The 18,157-nt window shown below is 34.8% G+C and overlaps 4 protein-coding genes across 5 annotated transcripts; 1 reads left to right on the top strand and 3 right to left on the bottom strand.

Moving 5' to 3' along the window:
- Nucleotides 1–527: 527 nt before the first annotated feature.
- LOC9316304 lies at nucleotides 528–2,315 on the bottom strand. The gene has a single exon (XM_021027825.1). The coding sequence runs from the start codon at nucleotides 1,021–1,023 to the stop codon at nucleotides 640–642; it is 384 nt and encodes a 127-aa protein (XP_020883484.1). The 5' UTR covers nucleotides 1,024–2,315; the 3' UTR covers nucleotides 528–639.
- Nucleotides 2,316–2,366: 51 nt separating this feature from the next.
- Nucleotides 2,367–5,275, bottom strand: LOC9316303 (jasmonic acid-amido synthetase JAR1). The gene is made up of 5 exons (XM_021027824.1): nucleotides 5,168–5,275; nucleotides 4,332–4,631; nucleotides 4,150–4,251; nucleotides 3,221–4,008; nucleotides 2,367–3,133 (listed from the first exon to the last, which is right to left on the bottom strand). The coding sequence occupies exons 2-5, from the start codon at nucleotides 4,628–4,630 to the stop codon at nucleotides 2,595–2,597; spliced, it is 1,728 nt and encodes a 575-aa protein (XP_020883483.1). The 5' UTR covers nucleotide 4,631; nucleotides 5,168–5,275; the 3' UTR covers nucleotides 2,367–2,594.
- A 4,859-nt stretch (nucleotides 5,276–10,134) lies between these two features.
- Nucleotides 10,135–11,542, bottom strand: LOC9318126. Its single transcript, XM_021029284.1, has 2 exons — nucleotides 10,459–11,542; nucleotides 10,135–10,382 (listed from the first exon to the last, which is right to left on the bottom strand). Exons 1-2 carry the CDS (start codon nucleotides 10,731–10,733, stop codon nucleotides 10,364–10,366), a joined length of 294 nt encoding a protein of 97 aa, XP_020884943.1. The 5' UTR covers nucleotides 10,734–11,542; the 3' UTR covers nucleotides 10,135–10,363.
- Nucleotides 11,543–11,693: 151 nt separating this feature from the next.
- On the top strand, nucleotides 11,694–17,052 carry LOC9318125 (protein SUPPRESSOR OF PHYA-105 1). Of its 2 annotated transcripts, none has more exons than XM_021027622.1 (8): nucleotides 11,694–12,005; nucleotides 12,261–13,697; nucleotides 14,046–14,203; nucleotides 14,454–15,267; nucleotides 15,466–15,612; nucleotides 15,774–16,091; nucleotides 16,179–16,238; nucleotides 16,422–17,052. In XM_021027622.1, exons 2-8 carry the CDS (start codon nucleotides 12,294–12,296, stop codon nucleotides 16,611–16,613), a joined length of 3,093 nt encoding a protein of 1,030 aa, XP_020883281.1. In that variant the 5' UTR covers nucleotides 11,694–12,005; nucleotides 12,261–12,293; the 3' UTR covers nucleotides 16,614–17,052. The 2 variants fall into 2 exon arrangements, with proteins under 2 accessions (XP_020883281.1, XP_020883280.1); XM_021027621.1 differs by having other exon boundaries at nucleotides 12,253–13,697.
- Nucleotides 17,053–18,157: the final 1,105 nt, after the last annotated feature.

The raw sequence follows: 18,157 nt of genomic DNA, 5'->3' as shown, positions 1-18,157 counted from the left end.
AGGTTAAGGTCAAAAGCCAAACTGGTTTTGGGACAATCCTAATAAAAGAAAGAAACATTAAATTGATGAGGGTGTGGCAGAAAGTGGTTAGTTGTCTATTTCTCATTTATTTTTTTATAACTTGAACTGATCTGATTTTGAATTCCTTACGCTATATTGGTTCATAAGTAATTTTCAAAAGATTGAACGAGGGAAATATGGAATCAGGCTTATTCCAATTCATTTGAGAAAGAAACAAAGCAACAATCAAAATTTACAAGATGGTCGTTGGACTGAAGGCAACCTATATAAACTTTATACAAAAGTAAAGCAAAACCAAATACAGTAGCTTAGCTTTATGGTTTAACGGATTTCAAATCAATTGATCAATGAGGTTGTTTGTACTAGAAAAGTTTGGACCTTAAAAGATGGGCCTTTATGGGCTTAACCGTAAGCCCACTCTCTTTTTGCTAAATAGTAAATTCACATCTTCTAGTTCTAGGCATAAAATTCACTTTGTAACAAAAGTTATATGGGAGCACAGTGAATTTCTTTATACTTATCACATCTCAGTTTATTCGATTACTTGTATAGTAATACAATCTCCTAAAACACACAACACATTACTTTCATCACATAAACAACTAACCTGCTTACATATTATAAGAACAAGTTCTTGTAACACGAATTCCACCAAAGACTACAATCAAACATCTTCTTCTTCTTCTTATGTATTCGTTCCTTCATTTCGTCGTTCTTCTTTCTGTTCCACCAATATTTCCTCCGGTGAATACAACGCCCCCTCTTAGTCGACGCAGAGGAACAGTCGTCGTTATCTTTATCCATCACCGCTCGTAGACTCAAACCAGACTTCGGAGCGAGAGGAGAGTAAGGCATTAGTTTACGTTCGATGATGTGAACAAAAGAGACAAGTTCGTAGGAATCGTAGAGAGTACTCTCACAGTCCCAGATGTTAGGATCACGACCATCACTAATCTTCTCTTGTGAGCTCCTTCCACCGGTGTTTCTTGTGTTTTTCGTCATTAGTCAAGGACTGAAGAGTTCTCTCAAAGTCGATTGCTTACAATTTCAAGTTTTTCTAAGTGTTTTTTTTTTTCTTGCTTTGTTTCTGTATCGAAGTTTGTTGTTATATAGGCTGGCCAAATAGAATGTGTGTGTGAGTGTTAGTGTGTATAAATGATAAATTGTGACTATTTTAGTAAAAAATCTCGACATATATTGTACCAAATTTACGTCAACACTTATCAGTACTGTTACCGTTTCTTTAGAATAATTCCAGCTGTTTTTTTTCTTGTTATAATTTTTTCAAATTAGGAATATCTCATCATGCCATATTTCAATTTCGATTTTTCTATTGGTTGTACTTTTCAAGTTTCCTTAATGTGATGATGTTTTATGTCTCACAAAAGTCCAAAGACTATTTGTCACTTAATCCATAAAGCAGAACATTGACTAGCCAGAAAAAAAAAAATTCTTCCACTTCGTATTTGCTATTTTAATTTGCCCTGAGACTCAAAAAAAAAAAAAAAAGTATTACAATCCGTGATTTCATGTTTCATCAGACAAGCCATAGAACAACCACTAAATTACGTTACATATTACTTAGCGGATCTAACGAGTACAATGAGACTAAGCAAAGGCAAGTTACTTGGATAATTTACCTTGATAAATTGTTCTTACGCAGTAAGAGAAAATATTACTGTTGTTGTAACAGTAATATACAAACGATAATAATTTCTAACCATTACGATTGTGAGAGACAACTCGGCGAACAAAGGTTGTGAGAAACATTAAACGACGAGAGGACGGAGAGAAGCTTTCTCCAACCGGTCACGTGCGGGGGAGGTTTCTAAAAGTCAAGGCACATTTACGTTGACTTTTGTCGTGGACTGATAGTTAATTTTCACATCTATCAACTTTTTGTCTTTACAATATTTATAACAAGTCTATGCTCAGACTTATTATAATCAGCTTGAATGATCTAGATGGAAACAACTATATACTTGAAAATTCAAAAGATTCCAATCAAAGATTTTTTTCCTAGTCGATAATGACAAATTAGTGGACTATATGTAGATAAGTAGATCTATGATTACTTTTTCGTAAGAGTTAGAACTCTCTCTAAATAAACGTCAGTCCCACCAATAATGTCATAATCACGTATTGCTGCTCAGACAAAATCACACCCCTATGTATATTTATCTCTTCTTGTTTTGAGAAAAGCACCAAATTTTGATGTCTAGATTCAATTATTGATCACGTTATTGGTTTCGAATATAGTAATATAAAACAATATTTATTCGATATGGTTCAGGTCAGATAGATTAGAGATTACCCGAATTTTATTCTCCATACAGACAATCAAATTCGAATCTTGATTTTTATTTATAAGTATAATAAAGGTAAACGTCACATCAAACACTAATTGCACAAAAAAGCAAAGTAAAACCACTGTGATACAATATTTCTTTTCTATAAAGATCAAAAGTTTATGCTCAATTAAATAACGTAAAGAAACTATATTGACAATAAAGACAACAACGACAAGTAAACAACTAAAAACCACTTTCTTGATTTCACAATGTATAGTTTAGTCAAAACGCTGTGCTGAAGTAGCTACTCACCACATTCTCACACAGAATTTGGAGAACCTTAGCATTACTTGGCTTCACACATCTTGGCATCTTAAACTGTCCAGCCGATGAACCAAGTCCGAGAAAATGTTCTTGAATCTTCCGGAAAGTTCCTTTTGCGACAACTCTCAGCTCTAAGGCTCCAATAGTCTTGCATTTCCGGGAACTTACGTAACCCGCATCGATGAATGCTCGGTCTAAACAGTTGCAGCAATCTTGAAGAACGTCTTCGTTTGTTTCTCCTGAAATCTCCCAGAATATAGCGTAATGCCCTGGATCTGTCGAGACATCGATGTGGCTAGAGAAGTCTATGACTTCGATCTTTTCTTCTGAGAGTCTCTTTGCAGCCGATTCTACTGAAAGCTGGAGGTCTCTTTCAGTGTTCTTGTCGATGTTGATCGAGAGGATTAGGTTTCTCCTGCATATGAATTTTAGTTGGGGAGTGTTGTTGTAGAAACCAATGATCTTTACCACATCTCCAAGCCGGTACCGATACAACCCTGTGCAATGTGCATCAAATGAGATTTTAAGCATCCATTATGAGACCGATAATACGCGAATTTCAGACTTAAAACAACGGTACATACCTGCGTAATTTGTGATGACAACCTCATACTCTTCTCCGATCTTGACTTCAGTTAAACCAACCGGTTTCTCCTCTCCTTCCCCTGTTTCAGATACAGGGAGAAACTCGAAATAACCGAGATTCGGAATCACTGCAAATGTAGCTTCCTCTGGAGAGAGTTTCGGGGTAACATTAGCAGCAATCCATCCTTCCGAGCTACCGTAGTCATGACTCACAAGAGGTAGATCGCCCGCATAATGTCTCAGCTTTGGCACATACGGCTCCATCGAGCCAGTCATGATCCCGTAAACATATTTTGCGTTCGGGAAGAGCGCGGGAATCAATCCGTACCAGTTGCTCAAACTCATACATTTGGAGCGGATTGTCTCAGCTAGCTCAGGGTTAGGTGTGAGCAGCTTCGACATCGCAGTACGGACTGATGGAACAGTAATACGGTTGCTTAAGACACCATCTTTTATATCGGTAACAATCTCTTCCCAAACCTGTTCAAAGGTTCTAAACGCGTGAACCAGACCGTGAGCAAAGACGGCAAAGACGTATTGAACTTGATCTCTGAAGAGAATTCCGGATAAGAGATGGCAATACAAGGCTTGATGGACATCAGGACTAAAGACAACTTCATCAGGACTACAAGAAGGAGAGGTTATAGATTTCATCCCGGCTTTGAAGTTAGGGTTGCGGTAGACGTTTGTGGTTGCGGTTCCAACCGGGACACCTCCCGTTGATATGTACTGCTTGCTGCCGAAGATAAACTGCAAAGCTCTCCCATTGTCATCAATGGGAAAATCTCTGTACAAGAAAAACATCACATGTTAAGGCATAATCGGTGGTAACAACACCCTTAGTTCATCTGTTCATGTCAATGGGTGGAGGAACAGAGAAAAGCGTGAAATGTGTGGGGGAACATAAACACTAACTAATTCACTATACCTGTTTCTGAAGGCAAAAGCAGTGCGAAACAGTTGTAATGTGTTCTCCATTAATTCATCAGTGAAAGGAATAAACTTTGGACGGCCTTGACTAGTTCCAGAGCTGAAGATAAACTCATTCATTAATCACAGAATCATCAATGATAAAGGAAAAACAGATGTTTAAAGAGTAAATAAAGTTACCTTAAGGAAATGGCAGGAACAGGGTGACCAGTGAGAATAGGTGAAGTGTCACCATCAACCATTCTTTTGATGTAAGGCTCTAATTCAACATCAGTGACTAATGGAACCATAGCTTTGAAAGCTTCTTCAGGGTCAGCTGCGTTTCCACTGAGCCCACAGTTTTGTAAGTAAATGGCGGACTTGTTCTTGAGAAGAATATCTTTCAAGGTTTGTTTCTGGACTTGATCAGCGTTTCTAGACATTTCATCGAATTCATCAATTACTCTGTTCATGTCGAAAGTTTCAACCTTCTCCAACATCCTAAATTAGCAAAACAAAAAAGTGAAGATATTCTGACAGATTTGCAGACAGAGAATATATAAGGGAAAGAAATAAACTTATAAAAGCTCTTTATGTTTCAGAGCATCCATAAAGGGAAAGTTTTATAAAATTCTTATCAGAAAGATTTCTGCAAAACTTTTAGCAGATTTTATTTTTTAAAAAAAAACGGTTTTCCGGAATCGACGCGTACTGAAGGAGGAAATAATCAAAACCCTACTTAGTAATTTTTCCCGAGAAACTAGTGAATCGAAAATTTAAGGAAGGAAGAATCAAGAATCAAAGAACCCAGTAGTTTTAAAGAGGTAACAATCAGACACAAATCGGAATCTATGAGATTGAAGAAGTAAAGATGAAAACTTTTTTGGAATCTGTCAGGAGAGAGAAAGAAGATAAAAAGTCAACGGAGGTCGGAACCGGAGATATGAGAGAAGTGTTTTGTTCCCGATCAGACGAAACGATCGATCAGCTTTAGTTTCTAGATTAAGGAGTGAGAAAGATAGAGAGAGGGAGAGTACCTGCTGGTAGTTGCTGCGAGGCTCTGTAGATTGGTGGAGGACAGAGAGCAAAAGATTAAGGAGTGAGAGAGAAAGTTGAGTGAATTTGGAAAGTCAAGAGAAGAAGCTGTGAAATTTATAGACACAACAAAAAAAGATTTAATTAAAAAAAGAAGCAGCAAAAATGTTGAAGGCGATAGATTAGTGAAAGCCGTTACTTCTCTCTCTTTCTCTTTTTTTCTGACTCACAATTTTCGCCGACGGGATCTCTCTGATTTTTGTTTTATTTTCTTTCTCCGACCACTTTTGTGTATTCTTAGTTTTGTTTCATCTTCATATGAGTTTGGGTCCTATCGGTAAAATAAAAGTGTGTAATAATCTTATTGATATTAGGACCATTCTTAGATAATGCCATTTTTAACTTGGTTCTCTCTGCCAAAACTTTAGTTGATTTTAAGGCTTTGTTCGGATGCGAACATTTGTGTGTTAGTGAACCAAAACAATCGCATGCGGATTACTTTTTAACATGTTTTTGTGTTTGTTTAACACTATCTTCATTTTACATTAAACGATACCGTAAGTAGTTTATGAAAAGCCAACTTTGTCTTGGGAAAACTATTTCTTAAATTCTTGAGTTTTTGGTTTTATGATATTAATTCAAATATATCTAGACAACATCATTTTGTTGTTAACTAAGAATTTTCATGCCTAGTCTCATAATTAATTTTTTTTTTTTTTTGAGGAAAAAAAAAAATCATGTTAAAGCATGTTAACTTAGTCACCTCTCTCTCATCGTTGTCCATATGGTCATTGCATAAATGATGTAATACTAGAAAATACATCACAAATCAATTAAAAAAAAATCAATATTAATCTCCAACAAAAGACCTATATATACTTTGTTTCGATACCACCGGTTATGATTTAATTTATAATGACCAGCGTTTGATTAATTCAGATTTGCTAAAGATATACTATTTGATAGTTTCTTATATGTGGTTTCTGTGTAGTTTGTGATAAAAATGGGAACAAACATATTTATATATCAAATATGAGAGATATCACAACATATATATGGTTAACATTATTCATATCAGTTGCTTGCACATCTTTACATTAGTCATTTAAACGATTCTCAAAGTGTATGAGGTTCATAAGTTTTTTTGTAATATCTACCAAATTCTATTAAAATCAGTTCCATTGCATCTTCTCGTGTACAAAACAAATAAAGTCCAATAATCCCTTTCTATTGCAGGGTTCTTTTCGGAAACACATAACTAACCTTTTTTTTGCTGACAACTCTCATTTTAATGAAGCTGAGAAACATTATCAAGTTACAAAACATATAATTAATCTAATGATCTGCTAGTATAAACAAAAAAAACATAGTTGATTTTTTTTTTTTTGACAATCCAAACCTAGTTCATTTCTTTAAAGAAAAAAAACTATGTAAGAAACATAAATGATTTGTATAGATGATTTATTGTTTTTCATTATTTTCTTCAATTCATACATTTTCATTCGTCAATTTCATGCCTACTTTATACCGAGAAAATCATGAACTGATTGAAATCTGTGGAAAAGGTCATTTTAGAGATGTTAACATTTTCTTTTCTTTTTTTTTTGTTGACTGAATAAGCTATAAATTGTCTACATGAATGACAAGTCAACACAAATCACATATTCCTCCATGCTCATATTATTATTGACCGCTGATATTATTATTTTTGACCTAATTTGCTTAGTTACATATAATCCATTTTTTGTTATTTTTCATACTAATTGGAAAACGAAAAACTATTGTGTGTGGAAATTAATTTAATACTCCGTCTATCAATAAAGTTACAAGCTAAATGGATCAAACACACGTCAAGAAAACAAAATCACACCGATGTTCTAATTGGCTTATCATAGTGATGATAAATTTTAGCTTTAATTTTAATATTTGACACGCGGAAGAGTATAACTGGCTAAACATAAAAGATGCTCTGGATCCGCATGTACTACGACCCAAGTGCGTTTCGTGCCTACGCGTGGCAGTGCCGTCCAATTCGATTTCGTCTAGGCTCTAAATAATTTGTCGGTCACATTCTTTACGTTTTCCTTATTTTCGCCCCAAATGTTTCATGAAATTACGAAACTTGCCTGATTTTTTAGTGGGTCAACTTGGCCATTTCCTAAAATTTAAAATTAGAGTCAGGTCCATTAATAGATCACAACATATATTACATCAGCGACGCATTAATTACCTAAGAATATTGTTTAATTACTTAAGATTAGTTTGACAACATTTACCTATCACGTCAACCATAACTTAGAACTTATGTACAAGATTAATTGTATATTAGTTATAAAGTGTTTACGGACAAAAAAAAAGGTGACTAAATAACTAAACAGTGTTTAGCTTTTGAGTTGTATGAATACGTAAGCATCCTCGCGTTCCATACAGGCAAACGTACAACTTGTTACAAGTGATCATGATAAGACGAAAAAGTAAACGACACACAATTTCTGCAATAAGCATATATAGTTATTTAGTTTAATAATTATACATATTACATATATTGATGTCTCTATACATTTGTTCATTAGTTCATCGAATATGTTTTACCATAGTGGTCCCATGGATGTTATATTATGTTGTCTCGATTCTTAGACGTCTTATTTATAGTATGTTGTTTAGCTTCACAATTAGCCAATGGAATCACACATTATATATCAAACATTTCCACTAAAATATTGATAACTTACTTATTTATATTGATTGTGACAGCTATAATAATCGTTTCCTATCAAATGATCAGTCAATTTACTCCAACAAACATTTTGGGTTTTTAATAAAACCATCTATATATTTATATATAATTGTTTGTAGACCAACCATGTAATCTAATTGCTTGTGCTAATGATATTGATGTGTCATATATGCACCATCCAAAATCAAACCTGCATAATGCATTGACAAATATTTATGTATATAACCATTTCAGATATTTTCATCCTCATTACTATAAATAACTCCAATCATAAACAAAATAGTCTAGGTCAGATCTGTACGTAATATCAAGTTTGCTTGTAACTTCGTGTAATGAGATTTTTTAACGTTCATATTGTTATTGATATCTATTATTATTATACTGAAATTTTCAGATTATGTATACGTGAGAGAAAAATCAAATATACCACTAACCATGTGAGCGATCGTTTTCATGCGATAGTCTTGTTGAAATATAACAAAAACGTACAATATTTGTCATTAATTTATTATTTATATGTACCTCTAAATAAATCCATGGCTTTGCTTTTATGACGTTTTAACCATTTCTTTTACCTCGTCAAATTGTCACAAAAAGGGTTGTCTTCACTAGAATAATGGTTGCTGTTTGCATTCAATCAACCAATCAAATAATTGAGTAAAAGGGTAAAGGGTTGTAAGGAAAAGTTTAATGAATAATAAAGTACACATATATACCCGTGATTAAATAGCTAATGAAGATTCACGTACGTATCAAATGATCAATGATTGAACCTTAGCCCTGCCTATTTGACATTTTTATATCAGTCGACCATATTCTAGTGGCTATCACTTATCACCTTTAATTTATTCATGCGAAAATAATTGTGTAACTCATCGTTGTATTAAACATAGACTGTGAAAATATAAGAAATCCGTTTAATAACATGGAGCTCATTTTTTATTAGTTTAGAATGTAAAAACTAGCTATACACATGTTATCTCTATATATTTAAAATTATTTCGGTATCATCATTTTATGAAAGACACATTTTAACTTTATCATATTGTTTTTTGGCGATTTATTGTTGGTATATATAATCACAATGTACATGTATACAGAAGATAATAACAAAAAAAAAAAACACGAAAGATAATAATTAAATCGATGAAAATAAATTAAATTACATGTACTATCAAAAGATTTCTTGAAGTATGCATTCCTTGTTGGGTTGGTTATGATCCCATTTTGTCGAGTATTTCTCTTGGTCTGTTCTTGTAGTGGGGTTCGTCTTCTATTATTATATGTTTGTAGCCTTGTAGCATCAGTCGTTTGCTTCTCTTACATAGGGCTTTATATTCCGAGGATATCTTGTTTTTCGCCGGTTTAAGTTTGTATTTCTCTAAGTATTCTTCGTAGTTTCATTAATAAAATCTAGATGACAAAAAAAAAAAAAAAAAAGTGGAGACCGTGACCAAAAATGGGTTTTGCGAAAACGACCCCTCATTAGTACCCGCTGATTACCCAATTCCGTTTCCGGCCACTTGTTTTTTATCATTCCTTTTAATCACTTTTTTGTTTGTTTTCAAGTCATCATCTTCTCAATGAAGACCAAAGCCCTCTCGTGTGAACATTTTTCCCTTCGACGGCTAGCCGAAACTTTTTAAAAGATTTAACACTTTGATCTCAACTAATTAAAATTTTCATAACAGCACATCTTCCAAATACTCTACCATTACATTTAAACGTGTTGTATATAAATATGATAAATCATTGTATTATGTATTTTCAATTCAGGGTATACTATGGAATATTGGACCGACCAAATCAAATTATTATACGAAAATTTTTAATTTTAAAGACTATGCTGGTGATCAGTTTGGGTTTTATTTCCAAGTTCACATGTTGTGAGAATACAAAACAAAACAAAGTTAAAGGGACAGTGGATTAGGTTGTGGATGTCAACTAGTTATTTAATAATGGTCGATTAAGGGAGAGATTAGGTAGAGGTTAGCTAGCTGGTAATCATGTTACATATTATTATTCCTATGTCTCATAATAATATTTTACGAATCCGAATAGAGAGATGAGGATTTTCATGTTTATGTTGAGAAGGGTCGTGTCAATGCTGCTTTTAATTTGGTTCATTATTTAAGAAAAATGATCATAACACGATAAGATTGATGATACGTTTATATCTGATATATCACACAAATTTAACTAAGCAAACAAATGAGAATTAGAGCAGAGAAATAATACAAAATTTTGCTGGTTAGGTTAAAACATTGAATTTGCATCTCTTCTATAGTGATACAAGATTGGAAACATCTTGGTTGCAAATTAATTAAAGTGATCATACTTGCTTACAATTAAATAGGCCAAAAAAATCTCTTCATTTTCTTTTCATTTATATAATGATCAATAAAAAAATAAAATAGAATTGTATTCAGCTTCTGGGGCAACACAGGTCAGTCATGCGCCTTCACATTTTCCTGTAATGCCTGCGCATTATAGTCATAAACAAGAACATGAGCAGCTACAAAGCAAGAATCCAAACAAGTTTTTATTTGTTTTTACCTGAATTCTTTAGCCATGGGCTGAAGCACGTGAGTCCTTTTCTCCATCAATGTTGTCTCCTTCATAAACCTCTTGTTTGCACGTGCTCTAGATTCACGAGCCTCGTGTGCAACATGATCTCTTCTCACTTTCTCTAAACTCTTCTCATCTTCCTTCTTCGTACAAAGCTGAGAGAGAAGTACCACCATGAGATTTACATCCATCAGAGAAGTTTTCTCGTCTTCTCTTCTCTCTTCCTCATCGTGTTTGCGGTTAGCTCCGCGAGACGAATCCATAAACCGAAAAGAAGACACAAAAAAGATACAATTATTGGGAACTTTTAGTCCCAAAATTAGCCGTCCTTTGGACAAAATTTCTCTTTTTTTCTTTTCTTATGGCCATTCATAGTAAACTTCGTTTAATAACTAACTAATTCAATTTGCAATTTTTTGAGTGGTAATGTTTCCATCTTAAAGACTTGGTGGTAGAGAAATAAGATTCTAAATTCACTAATCACTAGACCGACCATTTTTTTTTTATAAACAATTTTTTTCTTTCTTCTGTGAAAATAAGATAATTGAAATGTTTAACCATTGATAAATTGGTCAATTGCTAATGTTGTTTCTTTTTTTTTTTGACATCCTAAAATAAATGCTTTAACTAATGGGTTTATGGAAAACAACAATTGTGTTTGTTTTTCGAAGTTATAAGCGAAGCAGCCCATAAAGTTTTCAAAATGGGCTGAGTCCAATAACTGTTGTTAAAGGTGGGAATATATTAGTTTATTCGTAAAAGCGTGGCTTAATAATCTCCACATCTTTCACGTGAACCCCCCTCGAATCGCGAATAGATTAAGCGACGTCGACGTGTTTTAATCTCCTCCTCTTAACAAATATCCCCATGCAACATTCTTAATGCCCACCCCTTTCCTATTTATTTACCATCCTGCCCCTACACTCACACACAGTGCTTAACCAAAGAGGAAAACCATGAGTGGTATTTTCCGTAAATAAGACCGAAAACAGGACCATCTCTTTAGCTGATGTCACTAATCAGAAGATTATCGACGTAATCTCGTGTCATAATCTTTTTTTGACCTCTTCTTTTTTGATCAAAACAAAGATAATAATTGGGCAGCCAGAAGAAGAAAAAAAAAAGATCTTCTTTCTCATTTTTTTTCTTTTTTTTTTTGTTGTAAGTAATAAAAAAATTAAATAAAATAATGTTCAAAAAATTGTCCGCCAGAATAAAAGAAAAGCATATGATTTTGATATGTGGCTTGAAGCCTAAATTAATCAATAAAATAACAGTTTTAAAAATAAAAAAATCAGAAAATAAAGGAACGAAGAAGGAATGATGCGAGTCTAGAGAAAGAGAGATTCATATTTGTGTGACTAGAGAGAGAGAGAGATTCATTATGTTTTTCGTAATTATTATCATCAATATATGACAAATTTATAGCCTCACCTTTCTTCTTCTTCTTTTTGAATTTGCTTTCTTCAAGAGGTTTCTTCTTCTTGGAACCGTTTGGATTCACCGCTTCGGTGTATGATCTCTCGATCTTCGAGGTAAGCGATTTAGATTTTTGTGTATTTCTCGTAATTTTTATTATTGGTTTTAGTTTGCTGCAATTTTACATATATAATCGTCTGATTAGCTGCTTAAGATTACAGCTGATGATACGTTTCGGGATTAGTGATTTATTGTGTGTGTTTTTAGAATCTGAACATGCATGAATTTAGTAGGTAGGGCTTCTTCTTCTTCTTCTTTTTGTTGGCTTGATTCTGATGAGATTCGATTTGTTTTTTGTATAAGGTATGGAGGCTGTAGATTGTTATCATTCCATGTGGCAATGAATGTGGATGCCTGTTATGGAAAGAGTAGCTGAAGAAACTGTGGCGAGTAACAACAACATACAATTGAAAGGACGAGTGGATGATGTTCCTTGTAAGCTTGATGCTCTTCATAGTAATATGGTGATTCAATCAGAAACTAGAAACAGTGACTGTCCTGGAAGCTCAGCTCACAGGACTCTTGAGATGACTAAGCCGCCGCCTCCGGAGGATTCTGCTGGAGCTAAGCTTTCTGTTGAAGAGTTGACATTGGGGAACTATAGGATTGTTCAAGGGACTAATAATACTAATATGGATAGTTCTAGGGCTGGGAAGTTTGAGCATCTTTATCGTCTTGCTAGAGGGTCTTCTCTAAGGCCAGGAGATGGGGATCTTGATTCTCAACCTCGTGACATGGATCAAATGTTGTCACGAATTAGACAACAGCTTGCTGGAGCTCCTTCCGAAAGGCAAAACCTGAAACCTTTTATGACTAGGAGGAGCGATCACAATCTTGAAGCTTTTTCTGAACGTCTACGAGCAGCTGGTGAGAACAGTATTATCAAAGCTCCTTCATTGATCAGTAGTGAAGGTGTCCAATTGAACGCGCCTGTCAATTTTTCTCAGTTGTTACTTAAAAGAGCTATGAAGGGGAAAGGCGTAGTAGGAAAGAACCAGGAGTCTCCTCCTGAATTTTTCTCTGACCAAGATTTAGGAAGCAAGGAAAAACAGTTGGATAGTAGCAAGTCGCCTACTCCTCACCATGTGTTACCCCTAAAATCAAGTCCCAAAGGAAATGGGATGGTATCACATGGTGATGGAAATCATACTAAATCTTCTTTTGGAATCAGTTTGAGGGAGTTTCTTAGATCAAGTTATGCTAAACGAGAGAAAAGACATGGCCTTTGTCTATTTAGGCAGCTGGTGGAGCTGGTTGACTCAGCCCATTCAAAAGGATTATTCTTGCTAGACTTGAGACCATCCCTTTTCACTTTAGTTCCATCGAAGAAACTTAGATATATTGGTACTTTTGGAAAGAACGATCTAGACTCAGGTGTTGACGAAGATTTGAATAGGAGGAGGCCTGTTGTTCAGGAATCATCTATTGGAGGTAGGGATTCAAAGAAAAGAAAAATGGACTTGCATGTGCATTCTCCAGGGAGTCAACTTCAGGCCACTTCCACCGGGAGACCTTTCAAAAGGAAAAGCCCTGTGATTGATTTAAATGTTGTTGATGCACGTAATCCAGACAGTTGCGAGCTTCAACAGCAAGACTATATCAAAAATTTAAGCGTGTCTTCAATGACGAAAAAACAGTCTATGTCCACATGGCTAGAAGAGCAATGGTATACTTGTCCAGAGGAGATTAATGGAGAAGATATCGGAGATAAATCAAATATTTATGCCCTTGGTGTTCTTCTGTTTGAGGTATGGACAAATACTCAGTTTTATTGTTGTGATAAGATTTTTAGTTTGCTTTAATACCACGAAGGTTGTAACATTTCATTGCATTTAAACACTATGTAGTGTCATATCCTGCTTATGTGGTCTTCTTTCTTTTATTTTTCTGTCTGTGTACTAGATTGTCAGGCTTTGGGTAGTTTCCATTTCTTTCGTTTTCGTGAAATTTCTTAGTCTAGTTTGAACTTTGAACCCCAGAGCTAGTATTTTCCAGTCTGCAGTATCTAACTTGTCAGTTTTTTTTTGTTTACATGTTTGATCCTTTCATGTGAAGACGCCTACTGACATCTCTAGCTTGACCATTGGTTGTTTCAGTTGCTATGCCATTGCGAGTCCGGTGAAATGCATGCTGCAATGATGGCAGATTTACGCCATCGGATTCTCCCACCAACATTTCTCTCAAAATACCCAAAGGAAGCTGGATTTTGTCTTTGGCTTCTACATCCTGAACCCTCGTCCCGACCAACAGCTAGGTAGTTAGCTGAGTGCTACTCTTTTATGTATCATGTAGGGGAATATTTACTAGGAGTCTAGGAGTGGTACAAAGGAGAATGTGTAGACCTTCCATTAGCTAAAATAGTCGTTTTTAAGATTTCTTTGCCGGATACCTTCAATTTTATTTAATGTTTTCCCTCGTAATTGGGAAGAAAAAATGGCATGCCACTGTGTGAATTATCTTCTTGTTTCTTTTTCTGTTCTCAGTCTCTTCTCTTTCTGTGACAGAGATATACTGAAGTCAGAGTTGATATGTGAGGATGATTCAGTTAAATCGACTGCTGCTGCTGAGGAGATATCTGAGCTCTTACTTCATTTTTTGTCTACTCTAGAAGTGCAGAAGCAGAAAAAAGCATCTAAGCTTTTGCAAGATATCCAGACCTTAGAGGATGATATCAAGGAGGCCGAGCGAAGATATTCTTCAAATGTATCTCTGGTGAGATCTCATGGAGCTATTGAAAGAAGGGTGCAATCATCTCCCCTAGATGAGCACTGTACAACTTCTGGCGTCTTGCTTGTACCAAGTACTAATACAGACAGGCTGATGAGTAATATCCGTCAACTTGAAGATGCATATTTCTTCATGCGATCACAAATCAACTTGTCGAGTTCTGCTGCTAGTACCCGTTCTGAAAAAATCGTACTAAAGGACAGGGACAGATGCTCTGAAAACCAAAATGAAAATCAGGATATGAGTACCAAAGGAAAATCTTCAGATCAACTGGAAGTGTTTTTCGAGGGGTTGTGCAAATTTGCTCGGTATAGCAAGTTCGAAACCTGTGGGACAATAAGAAGTGGGGACCTTTTAAACTCTGCAAGTGTGGTCTGCTCATTGAGTTTTGACCCTGATGAGGAACATATAGCAGCAGCTGGGATATCAAAGAAGATCAAGATTTTTGACTTCAATGCATTTATGAATGAATCTGTCGGTGTTCATTATCCACTAGTAGAGATGGTCAACAAATCTAAATTAAGCTGTGTTTGCTGGAATAGCTACATCAAAAACTACTTGGCCTCGACTGACTACGATGGTGTAGTTCAGGTGCGTATAAAAGTTTCACCTATCTATGTCAAGTTTGGAATCTTTCTTATTTACCATCATTTGTTGCACATTTGGCTCTATAGGACCAGCCTCATGAGATGTGTACATGTTAATATTGTGACAGGATAGAGATATAGAGCCATATATTTCATGGTTTTCACTTGCCATTTTCTTACTTTATGGTGCTGGTGAATGCAGATTTGGGATGCCGGGACTGGACAAGGATTTTCGCAGTACACCGAACACCAAAAGAGAGCATGGTCAGTTGATTTTTCTCCATCTGACCCGACAAAATTTGTCAGTGGAAGTGATGACTGCTCGGTGAAGCTTTGGAGCATCAATGAGGTGCTGCTCTTTCTCTTAACTCCTAATATTGCAAGAAGTTTGATGTATCTGTTGTTTTTAATACTCCAAATCAGTATAGCTCCAGAAAGCATGATTCTCTGTTTAGACTTATGAATATCCACATGTAGTGAAACTTATTTTCTTCTCTGTTGGCTATGCAGAAACGTTCATTAGGCACAATCTGGAGTCCAGCAAATGTGTGTTGCGTGCAATTCTCTTCTTATTCCAATCACTTATTGGCATTTGGGTCAGCTGATTACAAGGTCTATTGCTATGATCTTCGGTATGTCAAAACACCTTGGTGCACATTGGCTGGTCATGAGAAAGCGGTGAGTTATGTTAAATTTATGGATTCAGAAACCATTGTTTCTGCTTCCACTGATAACTCTCTCAAGCTTTGGAATCTTAACAAGACAAATTCCTCTGGTTTATCTCCTGGTGCTTGTTCATTGACATATAAAGGACATACAAATCAGAAGGTTAGTCCTAAAAACTTTTCTATCTACCTTTAATTTCTCATCCAACATCATTAGTTAGTTCTGATGTATAATCCTTTACCTGTGCAGAATTTTGTCGGATTGTCGGTTTTGGACGGGTACATAGCTTGTGGTTCAGAGACCAATGAGGTATACTTATCACATCATTATAACAAAAAAATATCAACCTTTAGAATACATAATTCTAGATTCTCATGGGTATATGTCAATTGCGTTAAGTTTGTTTATGAAGCTGCCTTAAATTGTTACCATTCATCTTGATGATGATATTAATGTTACAGTTAGTTATAATACTTTGATTTTGCATCTTAGGTATATAGTTACTATAAATCCTTACCGATGCCAATGACTTCATACAAGTTTGGATCCGTCGATCCCATTTCTGGAAACGAATACTTTGATGACAATGGACAGTTTGTGTCGAGCGTCTGTTGGAGGAAAAAATCGAATATGCTTGTAGCTGCAAACTCTACTGGAAACATGAAGCTACTAAAACTTGTTTGACAACTTGGCGTTTTCACTACTACGGGCATTGGACTCTTTGAGTAAGTTCTTTGGAAAAATCTCAAAACCTCATCTCTTGAGTCTGAATCTAGGACAAACCAGTTTGACTTTGAAGCAACGTTTTTGTCCTGGAAATTAGATCCTATATGACCAGAACAGAAAAAAAAATCGAAATCTTGGAGAAGTTGAAGAAGCAAAACTGTCTGTGGTAATATTATTTGATTCTTCTTCCTGTAATTCTATATATATGAGATATAATTTGAGATAACTTCTCAGATTCTTCAGAAGTGATTCAGATTTGGTCGGCATAATGTGTAATGATGAGAGGTATATAACTTGTACAAGTGTGTTATATCATTAGCTCAATTATGTAATTGTTGTTGGAGATTCTCTGTTAAGAGATAAATAGAGAGAAAAGATATATCATCCATTCACTTCATCGTATGGCTCTCGTCTGCGAATTTCACAATTTATGGTTTTAGATTCAGTCTTGTTTTAGAAGAACTTCATAAGCAATTGCACATACGATATTTCTCTTTGAGCACAAGTATATGTCGTTGATGAAGGGCACATGGGTTATTTTTTTCCTATTATATATTTCTATAAATCTCGAAATCATGAATTCGACATGTTCTTTGTATCTATGTCCAACATGTAATGTACATTGTATGATTAAGTGTAGTAAAATGAGAAAGATTTAATTGATTTGCTTGGTAGCGCCAACATTTCTCTTTGGATTTGAACCCTCTGACAATGTGAGAGACTCTCTTTGTCTCTTGTTTCATTGTTCTGTTTTACTTAAGTACTTCAACATCCATGTGACCTAAAAATTAAAAATAATAATCCAATTCACTAGCTCCCTCCTCTTGCGTTTTGAAAAAAAAGATGTTTAAAAATCAAAACATTATCCTTCCTTCGAAGCAAAATCTTGAAGATTTTGGTGCTATGCTATCTCTTGCAAGTCATCATCTTTCACATCTGCCAGGTAAGTGTATTTTGAATATTTCAATTCTAACGTCCAGACAAACAAAAACCGAAAACTTGCTTCTTCAATGGAAAATGGATCTACATATTAAATCATCAGTGACTATCAATTTTCGGCCCATTTGTTAATGCCACAAAATAATACTAGTAGTTCTATCATCTTTGTTATGCCATGCAAATAATAACATTTTCTGATATATATTATCATTTTGTAAAATGCTAAAGATGATTTAATTATTCCAATTCCTATGAAATATTGGTAACTTTGATCAGTAGTTGACAATGGAACCAAAAGAGGCAAGTTGGGTTCACAGGGCACATGGTTGCTTCAAACAATCCCATTACTTTATCCTTTTCATTGTCCCTCTATTTTAGGCTCTTTGTGCTCATCTCTATTTTTTTTTCTTTTGAGTATTATACCAAGATTTTTTAATTGTGCTTATATTTATAGTCGTCATATACAAAATTTATTGTTATTCCTTTTTTTTTGCTAAAAAAATTTATTGTTATTACCATCTAGTATTGATTATTTATATACTTTTAATAACTTTTTTTTACGT

The sequence above is a fragment of the Arabidopsis lyrata genome, assembly GCF_000004255.2.
Source record: "Arabidopsis lyrata subsp. lyrata unplaced genomic scaffold ARALYscaffold_4, whole genome shotgun sequence".
NCBI classification, from domain to species: Eukaryota; Viridiplantae; Streptophyta; class Magnoliopsida; order Brassicales; family Brassicaceae; genus Arabidopsis; species Arabidopsis lyrata.
Note: the sequence above shows the minus strand (reverse complement) of the source record. Positions and strands in the feature narration are given on the sequence as shown.

Excerpts from the sequence above, each read along its gene's own strand:
- LOC9316303 (XM_021027824.1), bottom strand. The coding sequence starts at position 4,630 with ATGTTGGAGAAGGTTGAAACTTTCGACATGAACAGAGTAATTGATGAA. Across the intron at positions 4,009-4,149 it reads GCTTTTGCCTTCAGAAACAG|AGATTTTCCCATTGATGACA; the intron begins GTATAGTGAATT and ends TTTCTTGTACAG. Across the intron at positions 3,134-3,220 it reads TGTCATCACAAATTACGCAG|GGTTGTATCGGTACCGGCTT; the intron begins GTATGTACCGTT and ends CACATTGCACAG.
- LOC9318125 (XM_021027622.1), top strand. The coding sequence starts at position 12,294 with ATGTGGATGCCTGTTATGGAAAGAGTAGCTGAAGAAACTGTGGCGAGT. Across the intron at positions 15,268-15,465 it reads ACTACGATGGTGTAGTTCAG|ATTTGGGATGCCGGGACTGG; the intron begins GTGCGTATAAAA and ends TGGTGAATGCAG. Across the intron at positions 16,239-16,421 it reads GTGGTTCAGAGACCAATGAG|GTATATAGTTACTATAAATC; the intron begins GTATACTTATCA and ends TTTGCATCTTAG.
- LOC9318126 (XM_021029284.1), bottom strand. The coding sequence starts at position 10,733 with ATGGATTCGTCTCGCGGAGCTAACCGCAAACACGATGAGGAAGAGAGA.
- LOC9316304 (XM_021027825.1), bottom strand. The coding sequence starts at position 1,023 with ATGACGAAAAACACAAGAAACACCGGTGGAAGGAGCTCACAAGAGAAG.